Source organism: Nestor notabilis, unplaced genomic scaffold (assembly GCF_000696875.1).
Source record: "Nestor notabilis isolate BGI_N333 unplaced genomic scaffold, ASM69687v1 scaffold8558, whole genome shotgun sequence".
NCBI classification, from domain to species: Eukaryota; Metazoa; Chordata; class Aves; order Psittaciformes; family Psittacidae; genus Nestor; species Nestor notabilis.
The window spans coordinates 53,718-73,715 of NW_009938700.1; the positions used below are offsets into that span (position 1 = coordinate 53,718).

General features: G+C 41.1%; 1 protein-coding gene across 2 annotated transcripts in view; it reads right to left on the reverse strand.

The window, feature by feature from the left end:
* Nucleotides 1-66: 66 nt before the first annotated feature.
* The window catches only part of GLDC (glycine dehydrogenase (decarboxylating)), a 27,874-nt gene continuing 7,942 nt past the window's right edge, over nt 67-19,998 (reverse strand). Inside the window, exons 8-22 of one of the 2 annotated variants that reach the window (XM_010019470.1) lie at nt 19,830-19,910; nt 19,176-19,273; nt 18,636-18,720; nt 18,508-18,549; nt 15,943-16,085; nt 14,974-15,049; nt 8,834-8,959; nt 7,986-8,135; nt 7,422-7,534; nt 6,692-6,833; nt 4,897-5,008; nt 3,551-3,646; nt 2,326-2,498; nt 1,568-1,648; nt 67-702 (exon numbers count right to left, since the gene is read on the reverse strand). In XM_010019470.1, the coding sequence (XP_010017772.1) occupies nt 559-702; nt 1,568-1,648; nt 2,326-2,498; nt 3,551-3,646; nt 4,897-5,008; nt 6,692-6,833; nt 7,422-7,534; nt 7,986-8,135; nt 8,834-8,959; nt 14,974-15,049; nt 15,943-16,085; nt 18,508-18,549; nt 18,636-18,720; nt 19,176-19,273; nt 19,830-19,910 (1,662 nt within the window). In that variant the 3' untranslated portion in view covers nt 67-558. The remainder of the gene's footprint in view (nt 703-1,567; nt 1,649-2,325; nt 2,499-3,550; nt 3,647-4,896; nt 5,009-6,691; nt 6,834-7,421; nt 7,535-7,985; nt 8,136-8,833; nt 8,960-14,973; nt 15,050-15,942; nt 16,086-18,507; nt 18,550-18,635; nt 18,721-19,175; nt 19,274-19,829; nt 19,911-19,998) is intronic. The other variant, XM_010019471.1, reaches the window with a different exon arrangement.

Consider the following 19,998-nt stretch of genomic DNA (forward strand, 5'->3'; position numbering starts at 1 on the left):
CTAAACTTCATCGCTTCGTACTGCTCTGTTGGATAAACCCAGGTGAAATTTAAAATCCAGATGACAACACTTAAAATTCTGACAAATTTTATTAGAGTACTAACATTGGTAGGTAAAAAAAAACAGTATGAAATATTGATACTAGCAATGCTAGTGATAATACGAAGTACATTAAACATCTACTTCATTGTTTTTTACAAGATATAAACAACTATTCTCACAGTTAATATGAATTATTATTGCCTATGCATCTACATATTTTCTACTTTTTTAACCATATCTTCGATGCCAATTTGTAATTTGGGTGTTAATTGTTAAAACTTTAGCACAAAACAGACAAAATGCTCAATCGAGGCAACTTCATATTCAAGTGCTGTGAAACCATCAAATTCTGCTTACACCTAGCATATTGATTGTATTTATGTTTTAATTGAGCAGTGATTCAATTAACAAACATGGTGATTATCCAGAATATACATAGTATATAAATCTCCTATCAGGTCTGGGAGGTAAAGGCCATCCTGATGGACTCAGAAGTCCAGGCAACTGGAAGCAGTCTTACGAAGATGCTCTCTTCTGTTCAGAAAAGGGAGATTCGTAGGCTTCCATTGGTGGGCAGGTACAAACCAGATGTTGATCTCCATATATGTCATCAATGCGAGCAATTGTAGGCCAAAACTTGCTTTCAGGCTTCACAAATGGCTACGTACAGAAATAAAAACAACCATTTTAATTTATTTACCAAGCCTATCTATGTAATTGTAATAGACATTAGACGTTTTAAGAATGACAAATGCTGGAAAAGTGCATTTTTTAAGTGAAGTCATACTTCAGATCTGTTTGCAGTCCCTGAAAGTTTACAAGTACGTATAATAGCATTGGCAGTCAAAAGATTATTTAGATCTTTAAAAAGTGTAGCCATGTCCTCTAACAAATGCTTGCAAAGAAACAATTGTCATGGGATAAAAAAAAAAAAAAGACCTTTTGCTGTTCAGTACAGTTATAATACAGTATCATATATAAATCAAGGTGTCAAACTTCACAGGTCCAGTTAAATTCTTCCTCTTTGTGCAAACAATTTTATATAGTGCTCTGAAGAAGTGCCATGTATCCAGTTCCAATTTGATCTTCATTTGCAGCAGGTTCACAGTGGTGTGGCTTGCCCCATGCTGACTGTGCATCTTGTCAAACCCTCATCAAAGTTCTTCAAAGCAGAGCTTTAAACATCAGAAGATGGAACTCTGTTTTTGGAGCCTCTGGTGCAATATGTCAGAACTGAATGGGCTGTTTCCAGTTGGAATATCCAATATTTAAGTGCTGAGATTTAGAAATCCAAGTTTGCATTTCATGTGTGGAGACTTTGTTTTAAGATCTTTTTTCCTTGTCTTGAAAAACAATACTAATGGAACTGCTGTAGAGCTCACACACATAAAAATGGAGCAACAGTAAAAACGACTCTGAAGTTTTATTCTTACCAGGTTGTTTAATCTCCAACTGACCAGAAAACCACAGAGCAGAAAGGACATTTATGTATTACTACACCACTAGGATCCCATTATTTACTCACCAATGGGAATGCTGCCACTTCTCTGGGGTAAGGACGATCCCACTTGGAAGAAGTGACACAGTTCAGAGTATGTGGTGACATCTACAAGCAAAAGGATGTGTTAGTATATGAAATTACTGAATTCAGTTCAATATATCAGTGTGAACCCTCCTTCAAGTTCACACTGTTGCATATGAATAATTACTATCTATGGAGTCTCTTGAGAATACCATTCTTCTGGTGAAAAAAAGGCAAATTTAAAACAGGAGCAAGTAAGTATCTGGATTTTATTTTACCTGAAGATACTAGCCAAGATTTGAGCATGTTTCCAGGATTTCACTAAATCCTCTTGGTATTTAAAAAGCCACGACAGCATTATGGGAGTTGAACAGAAGTTGAGCCTGTAACAATTTTGTGCTGCAGTTGCTAAAATAAGTCATTAAGTCTGTGTTTTACTGTTAAGTTTTAAGGTCATTCCCTTTCCACTCTTGAAGCAGGTAGAAGAAAATTTCTCCTTCATTACTCTGAGATGGCCTCAAAAATTATAGATCATGTGCCTGTGTAAATAACTTTGCTTTGTCAGCAAAGGCCAGATTTCTGACTTGAAAAATTCAGATTTTGAAAGTTTAAGGTTTCTGAAAAAGTCAAATTTCATGTGTTCACTGTTGCACACACTTATTTTCAAGAGTATTGGAAGACCAGGAAGCAGGCTCACGTAGTCTTAAGTAAGTCTCAAGGGTTAAGCTGATGCTGGTAAATTGTTCTACCTGCCATCTTACCTTTAGTGGGTTAATTTGGGGGTCCATCCTGCCCTCCTCTATTTCAGCAATTTCCTGACGAATATTGATCATTGCATCACAAAATCTGTCCAGCTCTGCCTTGTCTTCAGACTCTGTTGGTTCAATCATAAGCGTCCCTGCCACTGGCCAGGACATTGTTGGAGCATGAAAACCTGATAAAGAAGAAATCAGTCACTGACAATAGGTTATGAGTTAATATATACATTAGCTATGAGTTGATCCACAAATTCAACCCTTTATAACCTTTACAGGACTGAACTCATTGGTGGTGTTGGCAGTGTACTGTAAAGGTAAGACAGACTTTTCAAGTATCTTAGTTTTTAACACTAAAGGTATTGCTATTATATTATTTACAATTGAGCTACACACTGATTTAACGAAACTCTCTTAAAACCTGTTCTTTTTGCTTTTTTTTTTTTTACTTTTCAGCCCAAAGTATGTTTTTTCTCTCCTGTACTGTTCCTCTTCCTGCTTCGCACTTCAGTAGAAGTGCTTTGTCACAACACCTTCTTATGACAGTCTGAATGGCAAAGTGAGACAGGTATAGATTTCTGCACTGGTGAACAAGGTAAAAAGACAAGGTAGTCTCTCATGATTCCCATCCTGCACTACTGCTAATTACAACCTCATGACACTTCTGTTCTGGCTGTAGGGGATGGACTTTATGAAATTTATCCATGTAACTCACCTCCATACCTACTGAGAAGTGTATTTGAAGTGATGCATGCTATTTAAGGCCATAGCAGCCCCCTTAACAAGATCAGGAAGGGTGGTATTTTTGGCGTCATAAGTGGACTTTGCATTATTACAAAATGAAGCAGTTAAGTGGGACCTCTTGAATGGCAGCCAAAGAGTAGGCACAGTCAGATTCTGCAGAACGTGTACAAAACTGCTTAAACTGTATCAGGATGGAAGCATTTAAATCCTATTATCCTACTTCAAAAGTATTTCTTTTTGTTGCTGTTGGAATCTTCTTAAGCTTTTGGCTCCACCCCACTTGCACCAGTGGTTAAGTCATGCAACTGCAAATCTGAAGGGGCGGTTTAGAAAACTGGGGAGGGAGCAGCAGACTTCTAAGTAGCTACTAGAACTCAGTTGATGCAAATAGCTCTCCAAGATGTTAATAAACATGAGCAGACCTGAACTGGTTGTTGGCAGATTCACCACCCATAAGCACAGGACTTGAACGTTTCTTTAAACGTACCATAATCCTGAAGTCTCTTCGCAAGATCTACAGCTTCAATGTTTGCCGTTTTTTTGAAAGGCCTTGTATCCAAAATGAATTCATGGGCTACATAACCTGTAAATGAAAAAGTGTACACTATGTTTACTTACTAGGAGTGTAGTGCAATCTACCTGGCATCTATTCTGATTGGTTTTATGAAGAATATGGCAAAAAGACAAATAAAAAATACCCAGTTGGGCAAGAACTACAACCTGAGAAATTACCAGGTAAGAGATACACAACTGGCCCTCTGAATCCATGTCACATTAAAAAAAGGCCTCATTTCCAAGATCAGAACTAGGAAAGGTGGTCAGAGTACCTCCTGTAGTTTACAAGTACTCTGAAAATAACTGGATTTGTCAACAGCCCAACATGATTTGGGTCTTGGGCTATTCTGAATTAGCCATGTACAAGGTAATGGGTATCATGATATGCCAGAGGAAAGCTCAAACCTGGTATTCTAGAGAGGGTAAGAGCAGAATTTATCTGGTTTTTCATCTGTGATCCTAGAGAACCTTAATTACTTCATTGCTGAATCCTTCAAAATTTGCAGCTTCCATTCACTTCTGTGAGGAAATAGTATCCTCTCTTAAAATTCAACCTGCAAGTTTAGCCAAAGTGTACTCCATTAAATTTAAGACACATATTTTGAGAAGCATACGTACTGTACTCCAACATCCTTTGGTGAAGAGCAAGCAAAACAGTGTTCTTTCTGACAGTTATACTATAATGGATGATTCTTTCACCTCTTACTCATTACTTCTGCCCTTCTGACAGACCAGAGAGACATAGCAGGGAACTAGAATGTATCTAATGTATTTTGTATCACCAAGGGGAGTCTCCTCTGTCTCACAAAGAAGAATAAGGAGCAGAAATGAGAGAAATTCAGGTGTTTTTTTTTGTTTTGTTTTTTCCAGAGAAAGCATGCAAGGGAATGTACAAGTCCAAAACCTGCTTCTGGTTCTTAAATTGCTGTGCCGTTAGTTGTAAGAGATTTGGAAGTCTCAATTTAGTCGCTTCTCCTTTTTCTACTCTTCATTAATCTGCTACTAGACTTAAAGGATAACAGTTTGATACCAGCATTTACCTTTTGTCATCATTTCATCTAGTTACAAACAAGCATTTATTCTTCTACTTACAAGTGTCTCAGTTTCATTGCAATACCTTCACAGAGCAGTGTGGTAGGTTATTTTTCCTTCTTGCAAACAACATCAAGAGAAGTCTGAGATGCGGCTGTCATGTAGCATTAAATAAGAACTATGCTGCAAGCCAACTTCTACTCTAGGGAAAAAAAGTCAGCTTTGAAGAAGAAAACAAATACTTGCCGCTTGCTCCTCTGAAAAGGATTTTGTAGTGCTTCTCTAGTCTCTTTGCCATGTAATTTGCATTTAGTATAGCAATCTCAGAAGAATGTTTCAGACCTTTTGCTCCCATTGTCTGAAAGAGGAATAACATGAAGAAACAGATAAGAAAACATGCCCAAGCAATCTAATTTTGTTCTTGTACTGGCACGCATGACAAACAGCAGCACCTTAATGCATCTGCCTAGTTTTACAGCGGTCGTGCTGCTGTTACAGTATGCTATTACATTTTCAACGCTACACTCACAGAAAAGCCGTAGGTATTACTTGAGAGCAACTTTGGTATACATGGCTTATGAGAATGCTCACTGTGGAAGAGGTTTTGGCTAAAGTCAACAAGTGAACAACTCAAACCTTTCATCAAACTGAGAAGCTGTGAACTGAGTAGAAAAAGTGAGCAGAACTCAAAAATGTAATCGGCACACTTGTAAGAACTGCACATGCTGCCTGTCACCATCCCAGGGAAAGAACGTCCAGCGAGCTGCCCAAAAGGCTGTGTGTGCTGCTATGGTTCCCCAGCAACTCAAACTCTGCTTGCTGGTGTCACATTACAGGTGATACTGTACATTAACAAAGACCAGAGCTAAATGAACGCAGATGCACTTATTTCTGTGTTAAAACACTGCAGAAGAGCAGTGCTGGAATTGAGCTGTGGTTGAATTTCTTAATGCTGCACATAGAAGTTAAGTTGGCAAAGGAGAAAGCCGAAACAGCCTTAAAGGTAGCTACTTTAGATGGGACAGTGTAAACAGATGGCACTTTGCACTGTGAAGAAACAACTTCCCTTAAAAAATTTTCTACAGTTTAAGCATTCTGTAATAGGAACCAGATTACAGTCACAAGTGATATTTACCCACAGCTTAAAAGCTACCATGGAAGCTGAACCAGCACATATTTGCTCATTTAAAATTCCAGAAGAGCTGGTTTCCCTGGGAGCAGAAGTTTCCATGGTAAAAGTATCAAACTAGCTGCAGGGTACTCTGAATGACACTGCCCCTAGCATTCCATTCCATGGTTCACCCTTCCAACTCCTTCCTTCACTAAAAGCTTTAAATGTTGTTCAGAGTTCCAGCACACCCTCTTCTCAAACAGAATTTGAATCTACGTTAATCTCAGTTGGCTGAATACTGCCATATTGGCAAGTAAATATTTGCAGGCTTATCACTAAATTGCAAGGCATCAAAAAATTACATAGATCATGATCAAGTTCTTGCACATCTAAAGCCAAAACTAAGTTCAGTTTTCAAATACAGTAAAATCCCCTGGAATTCAAGTTCTTATTAAACAGACTTTAGAAAATTAAATGTTACGTACAGGTGAAGTATAAAAGTACTGCAGCGTACAACCAAAAACACTCCTGGAAGAACAGAAATTACCAAGCAACTTTTAAACACAAAGACTTCAATGTCAGAGACGATGGAGAGGCAAGCCTTATTGCAGCTTTCTGCTTTGTGTTCACTTGTCTCAGAAACTATTATAAGACAAGAGACAGAAGAATTAAGCAGGCTGCATAGATACAGCAGTTGTCCTGCCATCCTTTCCTATTGAAACAGACAGCAACAGGTTGTTCCATCGTCTTAGAGCAAAGCAAAGGGGTTCAAAGGATGTAAATGACCTATGACTGTGCCATAGTCATATGCATTTCAGTCCATGCAAACACCTTATGACAGCTTGCTCTTAAACCTGTTCATGTTGTTCCAGTGGTCCTCAGACTTGCTGAAACAGAAATACACCTTCACCCTTATAAAAGTCTACACACCTTGATATACACCCAGGAAATAGGCAGTATAGCACTGGAACCCCAAGGTGCAGCACTGACAGTACCCAAAGGACATGCATCCTTATCCAGCTGTATTTTGATGACAGGGTGGGTAGGCAAGTAGGGAGCCAAATGTTTCTTCCTAAAACAAAAACAGATTTTAGAACTTAAGTGTGTATTCCTGTGGTACCATTTCTGGCCAATTTTAGCAATGGCTTCTCTTCACCTTCCTTCCATACACAGTCCCCTAGGAAGTCTGGACTGTCTTCTTCAACAGTTTATTAACATAACTGGTAACAATGGAGGATGGCACTCAGTTTTCAGCTTATCACAAGATATTAATGCAAGTATTCAAATATTTATTTTTTTTTTTAAAGAGTAAGATGATTTTCTTTTGAAGGATTATGATTACTCTGTATGATAGATTCACAGCACTGATGTACCACTTCTGCGTTTTGGACTATGTACAATATCAGAGCTCAAAGTCCAGAGATCCCCTCTGCATTTGCTCCAGAAACAGACTGCTGAGGGAGGTCTACCATACACACTGAAAGTCAGGGTTTGCAAATACACATGAACATCAACATTCATGAGATCAGCACACAACTATCCTGGAGAAGGACAAAAGTTTACTAACAGTACAACTCTACCATTCATGGCTTTTTTATGTAAGTGAACTGCCAACAAAGATTCATTAAGGGATTTTAAAGGTTAATGAATAGATACCCACACTCCAATTGGCCCCATTCCAGGTCCTCCTCCTCCATGGGGAATGCAAAATGTTTTGTGAAGATTTAAGTGAGAGACATCAGAGCCGTAATCTCCAGGACGACACAGCCCGACCTGTGAAGGGAATACTCTGTTTCAAAATATTCTTTATATGCCATTTTAAGACCCATTACTTAAAGAAAAATAGTTTGAAAACGATGTTATGTGTCTTTCCATTTAACAAGATGGATCATAACAAGAATTGATGCAAACAATTTTTTGCTTTAGGAATTCTTATTCATGTCTGTAAAGAATGTCTTCGACAAATACTAGGCAGACTAAGCCAATTTCAGTGAACAACTCATACATCTTACAGCACACTTCAGGGCAAATTCAGATGAAAGAGAACTGTTTTCACCATCTAATTTTTATTATTGTTCTTGGAAACCTCACTTCGTCCCCCCCAGAATTGTGCCATCTTGTGAGGAAGCTGTGTTATGGTCTGAACTGTGCACTGTTGTGCTATTTTTATTCCAAGGATGTGTATGCTCCCAGCTGTAATAAATTTCCCTAGGAGATTTTGTACCTGGGCATTCATATTTGCTCCATCTAAGTAAACCTGGCCTCCATGCTTGTGAATCAGGTCACACACATCTCCGATCTGCTCTTCAAACACACCGTTGGTGGAAGGGTATGTGATCATGATGGCTGCCAAGTTCTCTTTGTGCTTGTCCACCTGGTGGCAGGGAGGAAGAGAAAGAAAAAGGCAATTGAGGCTCCTAAAACTTCTGTTTACTTAATAAATCAGAACTTTAAATGGTGTTAAAACATGTATGTATAATAGTCACTTCTGGGACATTAAGACAAGCCACGTGAAACATCTGGCCTTTAAGGTAATATGATTGAATGACCACCCCCCTACTTTCAGCAACACAGTTTTATGACAACCATAAAACCCTGCTCAAACACATATTTTTGGAACTGTGTCCTGCTAATCCCTTGGATTCCCAAGATTCACCTGCAGCCAATCTACTCCAAAAAGTGAAAAAAGTTGCCTAGCAACACCTTCCCCAGCAGAGGTGGGCTAGAACTTCACCATGCAAAGGATAAAGCACTGTTTCAAATGCTTCACACTCATGAATATGCTTCATTCATTTCAAATACTAGATGGAGACCAAAAAGGTTTGCTATAAAAGAGCCTATTATGTAGAAAGACTCTCTGAGCCACTCCAGCACCAAAGATCCTCAAATAACAGAAATCAAACGAATGTCACATGGCTAGTGCCTGAGTGAGCAAAAAAAGGGAAAGAAACATGCATTCTCTACTACTGCCCTATTTTCTCTCAAAGAAAACTGATTCAGCTGCCAGTGCTGTTACCTGTAGAGGAGAAGGAGTGTTCCTGCCTCGACAATTAAAGATAATGAAATACTCACCATTGCTTTTAAATGGGAGATATCAATGCTCCCATTTTTATCCACTTCAATTGGCTGAATCTTCATCCCTGCCATTTGTGCACTTGCTGGATTTGTGCCATGAGCAGACTTAGGAATAAGACAAACCTTAGAAGAGAAAAAGAAGCAGGAGATAAAATGTAACTAGTTAAAAAATCTTAAAGCATTATGTCTATGCATAGCTACAGCTCATTATCAAAGTTTTCAAAAGGAATCCTGAGGGAATGTTTCCTGCCAAATTGCCACTTATCCTGAAGGTTGCATCTCAGTTTTCTTTGAAGAAAATCCATTCAGGTACCCGAATCTAAAGACTCATAAGGAAAGTAAATTTTTAATACACTGCATAAATCAGATTTAGGGCTGCAGTTCCAGAACATTGTCTCAGATACTCAACTTTAGAATCCTTTCCTCTCACCCTTTCTTTTCTTAAAAAAAAATTTCTGTAATCAGTCTCCAGCTGCATCATGACTTGAAAGGAAAAATTATCTAATTCCAACTTCCCACTACATCTTCAGCTGACTTCCAAAGCATTTTCTTCTGTATTCTATCAAAACAAAAATTTAGACTGAAATATTTTGGCTGCTGCTGAGGTTTCAGGCAGCTGCTTACGGACTTTTTTTTCCACGAGAGGGCACCAAATCCCAATGAGGCCGACTGCAAGAGGCTTGATCAGCTTTCACTCTTTTTCTTTTGGTCTGGGCTAATCTGTCCTTACATCGCAGTCATCTCACCAAAATGAAACTTGCTACCACCAACATATTACATTTACATACTTCAACCTCTTTCACTTCCAATTAAACTTATACCTAAATGCTGCATAGCATCTAAACTCTTCCAGGCATTACAGATTGTTCAGAAAGCACCTAAACGAACAACATCTCTTTCAGATTTTTCAGCTGTAGCTGCTTGCCATTAAATGAAAATGAAGATTTCTTTTTAAAAGAAAATTCAAATTCTGAATTCTGTTAAATGTAGTAAGGATTCATTCCTCTTTGGGCTTAACTACAGTTGTATCACCTCTTACGTTTACAAGAACTTTCTTTTGTCAGGTTAAAATGGTATAGCTGAGAAGTGACTCCTTCAGATCAAAGTTTCAGATAGTTAGTATAGATGAGAATACAAATCAAGCCTTTAGACTCTAGTGTTACCAACTGAAGATGTTCCTCAATGAATCAAAACAGATTTGTATTATCCATCTACAGTTTTTGTGGCCCTTGTGAAGCAAGGTTGTCTCTGTGTATCCTGTATTTGAAAATTTGAATGGACATGAACTGCAAGAACCTAGAGACTTCTATGAGTATCTACGAAAGTATACCAGTATTCCAGAGGCTTGTCTGTTTCTTGTGTCAGGAGTGGCTATGCTGGGTACCAAGTGGTGTTGTAAGCAGTCTAAGTTTTAGATAGTCAGTTCCTGTTCTCTTTGTAACTAAAAAAGCTGCAAAGTGTTGTACCACCTTGAAAAGCAAAAAACTATAACTGCTTATTTTCTTTTGAGGCATGGACATGTGGGCCTAGATCCACATCACTGAAGATCTGAATAACTGTTTCACATTTACAAGTAGCCTGTGTGATGGCTTCAATGCTTAGGTCCGCCCCTTGATGACAAGCCCATCTGTACATTTTAGATCTCTCCCTAAATGTCCTGACATTTCATGGGCTCACTGAGCTATGAGTAACTCATCCTTAAGTTCCCAGCCCATGTCTACCTGAGCCACTTCAATTCTGGCAGCTTGGCCTACCCACCAGTTGTTTTGGTGTTCTTCAGTGGGCTTGTAAGCGTCTGTATGACATATACCTTTACAGTAATACTTTCTACCTGAGCAGCAATTTCTTGCTAGAATGCAGCAGTCTAGATGAGTGTACTTCTGCACGGCTGGTTGGTCTGTTTCCAGTGATGCAGCCACCCTCGCAGGCATTCGTCACCGTTCGTGAGTCAGAACTGACATAGTCTACTGGCTGTTTTTCTTGTTCAGCTATCTCTTGGGCCAGCTTCTGCAAACTGGCTCAATTTGGCTTCTCCTTTGATGGCTTTAACAGCTTGTTGTGTACGACTCTACACAGCAACCTTCCACTTCCGATGGTTTCCTACAGCACAACAGGATCCGCTGGTAAACTGATCATACTCTTTTCACCTTCTGGTAGCTCATTTCGTGGCAGCACTTCTTGTGCATGAGTCACGTCCTTGAGTGATGCTCTGAAATGAATGCCTTCTGATAAGTCCATGACCTCCTCCAGGATTCCTGGGCTGCTTGGGCTCCCCATTCAAGCCTGCTGAATGACTAACTGTACCCATTTACTCTGTGCAGCGCCCTTTGAATATCTGATACAGAATAGACAATTGTGCCAAGAGGAGCGGTACTTCTGCACCAAGGAGCTTCTGAAGCAGCTGAGTTCCCCTCGTACACTGCTAGTATCACTTTTTCAGTCAGAGTATAGGAGGCCTTGGATCCTTAATAACCTGACCTCCAAAATGCTAAAGGCTGGCCTTCTGTTTCTCCAGGTGTTTTCTGACAGAGCCTCCACTTGAGGCCATGCTCCCCGGCTGCAGTGTAGAGTGCATATCTCACAGACAGTCCCATCCAGATGGGCCCATGGGCTGCTGCATGAACTCTCTTGTCTTCCATCTGTTCAAGAGCCTGTTGCTACTCAGACCCCCACTCAGAACAGTTCTTCTCCAGGGCCACTCAACAAAGAGGGCCCACAAGCTGACTGTAACCTGCATGTGCACATGCATTCTCCAATAATCCACAATGCCTAGAAAAGCCTGTGTTCCTTTCTTGTTAGCTGGTGGGGACACTGTTATTATCTTACTGATTTCATCCCCAGGGTTCTGGCAACATTTGTCTTGCTGCTTTAGTCCCAAGAACTAGGTCCCTTACACAGGTCCTTTGGCCTTGCTTTGGTTTTACAGCAAAACCAGCTTTGGGAATCACCTGGATTATTATTTTCCCCTTCTCAAACACTTCCTCTGCTGTGTTGCCCCATACAGTGATGTCGTCCATGTGTTGCAGGTGTTCAGAGGCTTCACTGTTCCAGTGCAGTCTTTATCAGCCAAAAACTGATAGGTAGGATACCTATACTGGCGATAGCACTGACTGAGAGGTGGTTCCAGCCCTGGGGCAGTCAGTTCCAGGTGTATTGGACACCTGGCCATATGAAAGCAAACTATGACCTGCACTCTGCTGCCAAAGGGGTAAAGAAAAGTACTTTGGCAATATGAATTTTGACATACTGGTTGGTTGCCTTTGCAGCTCGTATGAGGATTCTAGCTTGTCCCACACAGCAGCACTCGATGATGGTGTGACTTCATTCAGGCCATGATAGTCCGCTGTTAACCTCCACTCTCTGTCAGACTTTTGCACTGGCCTTATGGGACTATGTAAGGGTTTGTAAGACTTGCTTATCATTCCTTGGCTTCCAACAGATGAATAGATAGTAACTAGGGAGTCTTGGTTCATGTGATACTGCCACAGGTGTACCATCATGGTAGCAATCAGTACATGCTGTTCCCTGTCATGGAGCAGCTCTTCAACAGAGAGGAGAAGAAAGTCAGACACTTGTTTAATCTTCTTTGTGTCTGCTGTGGCTATACCAAAGGCCCACCAGTACTTCCTGATCCTCAAAACACCCTCCTCTGAGCTAGTCTATGCCAAAGATACATGGAGGCTCTGGGCCATCACGATAGGATGGTTCTGCCATTTGTCCCGTTAGGCTCACCTCAGCCTCCAACACAGACAACTGTTGACATCCCCACCTGTCACTCCACAAACGCAGATAGATCCTGCCCTCTCCTGCCCTCATGGCATTATGGTACAGTATGTACTAAAGCCTTATACACCTGTGGATCTGATGTCCAGGCCATGAAATTCATGCATTCCATGAAACTTTGTTATCTCCATCTTCTGCCTAGCCAGAGGCAATGACCCTTTTCTCCTGGTTGCAATACTCACTCTCTGATTCCCACAGTGTCAGACCAGAAGTGCCTTCACCAAACTCAGGAGGAGAAGTATTTTCAGCCTTTACTCTGTGTCCAGAGGGTTGCTGGTTGCTTTCCACTCTCTTGGCAGCAATTGGTGTGGCAGACTTCTTGTTTGGTCCCATCTTAGCATCCATCTTCCCCTGCAGTTCAGGTACATTGTCTCCAGCTTCAAGGTGAGTGCACTGTCCTTCTTCCCTGTGTCCCACCCAGCCATCCAGGAAGACCCAGAGGGTGCCAGGTGGTGTGCACCCGGTGGTGTTTATTCCCTGGTCCCTAGCAAGGAATGCCTGCGGTTGAGCTTCCCTGCCCTCAGTTCCTGACTATCCCCTCTAGCATCCGATCATTTGAGCACTAGACAGCAGTATTCTTGCCTGGCTGGCAGCTGCAATTTTTCTGCATATCTTGAAGCTTGTTTGAATTAGGGATGGTGGGGTTTCTGCCTCTTGTGTGACTTCTACCACTTCCTCTTTATGTTTCCTTGCCAAAGGACTGGCTTCTTGCTCAGACCTTTTCTCCTTCTCCTTTACTAACCGACAGTACAGTCCTGCTGACCTCCACTGCCAGTGTTTCTTTTTTACTACTGGGGCAATCACTGTGGGTGAGGTTTGGGTCCCTGTATCAAGCATTAGATGCAGAGGCCCACTTGCAGCTGTGACAGTGCTAGGCAGAGGCTCAACAGGGACAGGCCAAGCCCCAAAACAGTGCTAGGACCTGCTGGGTCTCTCTGGGGTAGGCAAGGCACTCTTCCATCAAGTGGTGTGCCAATTCAATGGGATTAGATGCCTGTAAGGTGTAAAAACATAGAATATAGGAGGTGATAACAGCCCTGTCAGCTCAGCAAACTGTTTACTTTTGTGATAGGGCCAAACCAGGTTCTGGACACCCAACAACAAGCCAGCAATGTTAAATACTAGGATCAAACTTCTTACACAAGGATGCCCTTGCAACAGAGCCCTGCTCTGGAGTCCATGTAACAGAGCTGGACACATCAACCCCACTGGAGAAAAGAGACATGTAACCCCTTGTTCTCTCTGCAAGGTAGCTCATGCAGCACAGGAACAGCATCACAACCAGGTCCCTATGCCAGTCCAGGCATATGGCCACTGCTTCTACCAAAATCTTTCCAAGCACAGCAAAATACATTTATAGGCAGCACAGTAAACAGCAAGAACTGAAAGCAGCCATTAAGAAGCCCTACATTCTAATACACAGTAAAACAAGCAAGCTTTGTGACATGCACAGGTGCCTGCCAGTTAACGATTTAACACGCTCACATCAAAACTGTCATTATCTCAACCCCCATGCTGGGTGCTAAAAAGGACTGTAATGTGTTGACCCAACCAATTGCCAAACGCTCCACACAGCTGCTCACTCATTCCCATCTCCCATGGGACAAGTGAAAAAGAGAGGTAAGGTGAGAAGACTCACGGATTGAGAGAATGACAGTTTAATGAATAGGGAAAACAAAAGCCACATGTGCAAACAAAGCAAGAAGAGGAATTAATTCGTTACTTCCCATGGCCAGGCAGGTGTCCAACCACTTACTGGAAAGCAGTGCCACAACACAAGTATATGGTTGCTTGGGAATAAGAATACCGTAACCATGACATTCCCCTCTTTGCCCTCCTTTTCCTGTGCTTTTATTGCTGAGCATGCCATTATAGACCATAACCAACCCTTTGGTCAGTTTGGATCAGCTGTCCTGGCTGTGTCTCTCCCAACCTCTTGCCTACTCCCGGCCTTACTCCCTGAGGGGAAAAGGGTGAAGCAGAGCAGAGTGGGAAAGAGAAAGCCTTGACACTTTCAGCAATAGCCAAGACATCCCTTTATTAACATCACTGCCTTAGCCACAAATCCAAAGCATTGTACCAGATGGATTGCTATGGAGAAAGTTAATTAACTCCGTTCCAGCCAGACTCATCCTTTGAAGGAGTCCCCTTCCCTCATTCCCACTGTCTGCAAAGTAAAGAAAGACTTTTAAGATTGTACTCACGGTTGATGAGGGAAGCAGGGAATACTGAAAGCTTGTCACAGATGAGGATACACAACCTAGTTTTTCTCTAGCGAGTCCCACCTGCTAAATCAACTCTCCTTTCTCCAGTTCCCACCCAAAGCTCTTCCTCACTTGAGTGTTAACACTTACATTCCTATGACGTTCTCCTTTTGCATTCAGGTAAGCTTTGATTGCAGCCAAACCTGTGTACTCTCCTTGGGCTCCGCTGCAAGAGGAACACAAACCACGTTACAAAAGCACACAAAACAGAAAGTGTCAGCTCTCTACTGAAACTTCAAAATTGTCCAGACCTAATCCTTCTCAATGGCAAGTGCCAGCAAATTAAAAGAAGCACATCCCATGGATTAAATTAGAACTGGACAAACATTAGTTAATAGCTGTTGCCTGTTTCGTAAACAGTAGATGAAAAAAATTACTTAATTTTACGTGCTTACACTATGTTAAAATCTTTTGACAACTGAGTTAATCCCCATTTCTGCACCTAGCAAGGGACTACGTGCTTGACTATGGGGAGGCAAACTAATACTGAAATGCATAGTAAACTGCATACAGTGTAGCATAAGAACTCTTTCAGTGACATCTTAAGAGTAGAGTAAGTCCTTGCTGCTCATCTTGTATCAAAACTACTAGCAGACATAAACAGGCTCCAGCTCTGTTTTATTTATTTCAGTGAGCATGCAGATCCTAGGCGTTCTTCAGTCAAACCTAGTATTTCCTCGGGTATCGAGTATTAGTTTCAACAATTATATAGTTGCAACCTTATATAGGTTATTCCTATTTCAAAGCTTTAATTTTAGCTCACAGGAGGATATCAGTAACATCATCATTTTAAGCTAGCAGTGGTGGAGAAACCAGCCTTCAAAGAGGAGGAAAAGGACTAAAAAATAGAAAAGACCAAATCATCAAACTTTGAGATGAGACAAAATAAGGTTATGCAGTTTTGAAAAAACAAATCTTGTTCTCACAGCCTTTCATTCAGGGCTCCTCTTTGTCAAATTTAGTTTTAGAAACTTCTTCCATTTTTGTCTGGCACGTTTTCTTTAGAGGCAAATTTTTTTAAACATTTTAAGGAGCAAATGTTCTGAATAAAATTCCTACCTGTTTGGTTGAAAGGAGATCTTGTCATAGCCAGTAATCTCACATAGGTCCTTCTCTAAATCTTTGAAAAGCTGCTGATATCCTTGAGCTTGCTCCAGGGGCACAAAAGGGTGGATGTTGGCAAATTCCTTCCACGAGATAGGCTATGAAGGGGGGGGGCGGTGTGTGGAGAAAAACAACCAAAACCAAGCATGTACTATAACAAAGAATCCTGCAGACAACTCTGTTTTGTTGTTAAACTCTATGCAGGAAGGAAGCTGCCCTGTGTTCTGTTAAAAAATTGAGCATTTCTTGTTCAGCAAGACAGTTTCCCAACCTTACTGTAGGATGTGTCTTGGTTCAACAGAGAGCTTTGGCTGGAACTTGGTTAAAAAAGGAGAGTTTATGACCCTAGGAAGAAGGGACAGGCAACTCAGGAGGACTACAAGGATGTTGTGAGGTTACACAGAATGAAATTAGAAGGGCCAAAGACAAACTAGAACTTAATCTGGCCATTGAAGACAATGAAAATGTTTATACAAGTACATTTGCAAAAAAGGAGGGCTAATGACAATCTCTATCCTTTTTTTTAGATGTCATTGAAACGTAGTGCCTTCTTTGCCTCAGTCTTTAATAGTAAGACCACTATTCTCCAGAAACCCAGACCCCTGAGCTGTAAGACAGTGATGGGAAGCAGACTGAAACCCCCATAATCCAAGGGGAAGTGTATAGTGACCTACTATGTCCCTCAGACACACACAGGTCAATAGGGCTGGATGGGATCCACCCAAGGGTACTGAGCCACTTCCCACCATTAATCAGTAGTCCTGGCTAACAGGGAGGTCCCAGTTGACTGGAAGTTAGCAAACGTGACATGGATCTACAAGAAGTGCCAGAAGGAGGACCCAGGGAACTACAGGCTTGGAAGCCTGACCCTGGTGCTGGGGTAGGTTATGGAGCAGATCAGCTTGCTTGCCACTATGCAGCATGTATGGAATCACCAGATGACAGGCTCAGTCAGCATGGGTTATTGAAAGGCAGATCCTGCATGGCTAACCTGTTCTTCTTTAATGACAAGGTGGTTTAGGGGTGCTGGTCAACAGATGGCTGAACATGAGCCAGCTTGTGCCCAGGCAGCCAAGAAGGCCAATGGCATCCTGACCTGTATCAGCAGTAGTGTGGCCAGCAGGGCCAGGGCAGTGATCATCCCCCTATAGTGGGCACTGGTGAGGCTGCACCTCAAATCCTGTGTTCAGTTCGAAACAGACATTGAGGTGCTGGAGCAGGTCCAGAGAAGGGCAATGGAGCTGGTGAAGGGTCTGGAGCACAAGTCTGATGGGAAATGGCTGAGGGACCTGGGGTTGTTTAGTCTGGAGAAGAGAAGAAGAGGTCTTATCTCTCTCTACAACTAGCTGAAAGGAGGTTGTAGTGAGGTGGGTGTTGGTCTCTTCTCCTAAAGAACAAGCAAAAGGACAAGAGGAAGTGGGCCCAGGTTGCACCAGAGGAGATTTAGATTGGATATGAGGGAAAATGACTTCACCTAAAGGGTTGTCAAGCATTGGAACAGGCTGCCCAGTGAAGTGGTTGAGTCACCATCCATGGGAGTATTTAAAAGACGCATGGATGTGGCTCTTAGGGACCTGGTTTAGAGTTGGACTTGGCAGTGCTAAATTAATGGTTGAACTCAAAGATCTTAAAAGTCTTTTCCAACCTAAACAATTCTATGATTTCTATTAACATTTTTTTGACATTCTGAAGATGCTTAAAAATCCTGTTTCTCCTTCTAGGTCACCTAACCTTCTGTAGAGCTGTAGGATCACAGGGCAAATGGGCAAATAGAGAGGAGTCATGTGGAAGAGCACATAACACTCAGTTTGTTTCACACAGTTTTGCAGTTTTTTTGCTATCCATTTTAATTAGAAGGGAATACACAAGACTTAAAACAGGGTGCAGGGAGAAGACATAGAGAAGGCAGTGAGAGAAAGGAGACAAAGGACACCTAGTGAAAGATCAAAGTGACAAGCCAATAAAGAGACAGCAGAGGAAGTTCATTCAGAGTCAAAAAGTTATTTACTACCCAAACAGCCTGGCTAAGGCTCTGCTTCATTTGCTATCAGCAAGGAAAATGAAGATATCTAGGGAATCCAGCTCCTCACCTGGGGAAAAGGAGTGCTATCCTAAGAAAGAGCACACTGACAAAGCAGCATGAATTGCCAGTTCCACCTGACTCCAGTTTCTTCATCTGAGTTTACAGATCTTACTTTGACTGCAAGGTTTGTAAAGCAGATAGAAGTTAGGTACCGCAACACTGCATGTGGGAACAGGACTGTGATACCTAATTCCAAAAATTACTACTTTTTCAGAATGGACACTTCAAAGCCATTCACTCTCCTCCTGTAGCTGAACTCCTACTGCGCTTTTCGGAGCTTTTTTCCTAGCAGAAAAAGGAGCTGATGACTTTAGCTGCTCCTGAAACTGCCTCCTCAGCTGGAGTACTAGACCAAAAACTGCCTTTACTTCTGTACAGTGACACTGGCTAGATAGTTTGCTCATGTGAGTCTCAAGTAAGATTTCATTGCAACTTACTGTAAGTTCAGATGAACTATTGAGCTTCATTGTGCAGGACCCCTAGAAATACAAAGAAATTTTTCAGTAATTATCAAAATACAAAAACACATAAGTAACTAAATTTAATCTTTTTGGTAAATACCTACCAAAGGAATCATGCTGTGAACAAGGGAAATATCTTTGTTTTCTAATCGTTTCATGTATCGCACAATATTTGTCTCAGAGTGATAGCTGGAGAACACAAAATGTGGTGTTAAGGCAAGCAGATTAGCCATACCAGATACTTGATCTGTGCCCTGACATAGGAATTCCTTCTTCCCAAATTGGTACTTTATGCTTGCTACTAGAAATGTGGATTAAAAATGCCCATTATCATTTGCTCAAAAAGCTATCAGTAAATATGGAATATAAGGGCTCTAGAAAGCCTGTTGATACTATGTCCTAAAATAATAGCTTGTACAATGCAGAAAATGAATGGAAAAATACAGCTCCCGTGTGACCATGAGCACTGTTTTGCTCATTTAAAACAAATTGCTACTAAATAGATTATTTCAGAGTAATGAGTGACTATGAATACTGCCACAAAACTGTCCTCAACTGACTCCACTTGAAAAGTCTGACTCACTTTTGAAAAGACATACTTTCAGATTCCATTAAAATATCAGATATGCAGCAGTTTCACAAACCTGTTGAAAACCTGATGTGTCAAGAATTTGGAAGTTCTCTTAAATGGGGTGTTAAGGATGCCTTTGGTTTCCTCGCCCATACCCTCAGCAATTAGCTCCTTTGACACAAAGAAACATGCAGTCAGATACTTTCATGGAAATGCCTTTTTTTCACAGTCAGTTTCCATCAGAACCAGCTTTTACTACCAGCTTACCCCCAGATTTAATCAGCTCCTTAGATAAAAAACCCTCTCTTTATTAGTACACATAACTCTATATACCTAACATGATAACAGCATTATATTAAAACTGGGTACAGATGTCTTAGTAGTCCTCACCTTGGTAATATTGCTGCTAATTACTAATGACATGCAATAAAAATTCCAGTGGGAGAGAAATAATTGGCCACCATGTCCTAACCCTCACAAAAAAAGTAACAGCTTAAATACAAGGTGTCCAAGCTGACCTTAAAGACTGCATCACAATAAGAAAATGGCATTACTCAGTTACAGAAATCATTATTTCATACTCTCTCTTTCTTTAGAGGTCTGAAATTCTCTGTATTTAACAAATGGCTATCGTATAGACACCCACTGTGCCATGGGCAGTTTTGCTTTTCACTAAACTTCTGAAACATTCAGATAATTTGGTCTGTGTGACCTATTATCTACTTACAGCTGAAGACTCACACCCAAAAATCCATAATATGTCATCCAGGTCTTTCTCATTTACAGTTTCATCGAGTGATACTCCAAGCTATGGATAAAAGCAACAGTAATTACTGAGAGCTTTTAATTCCAGACACAGAGTACATTTGTTCTGGTCGAGAAAAAATATTCCAGAA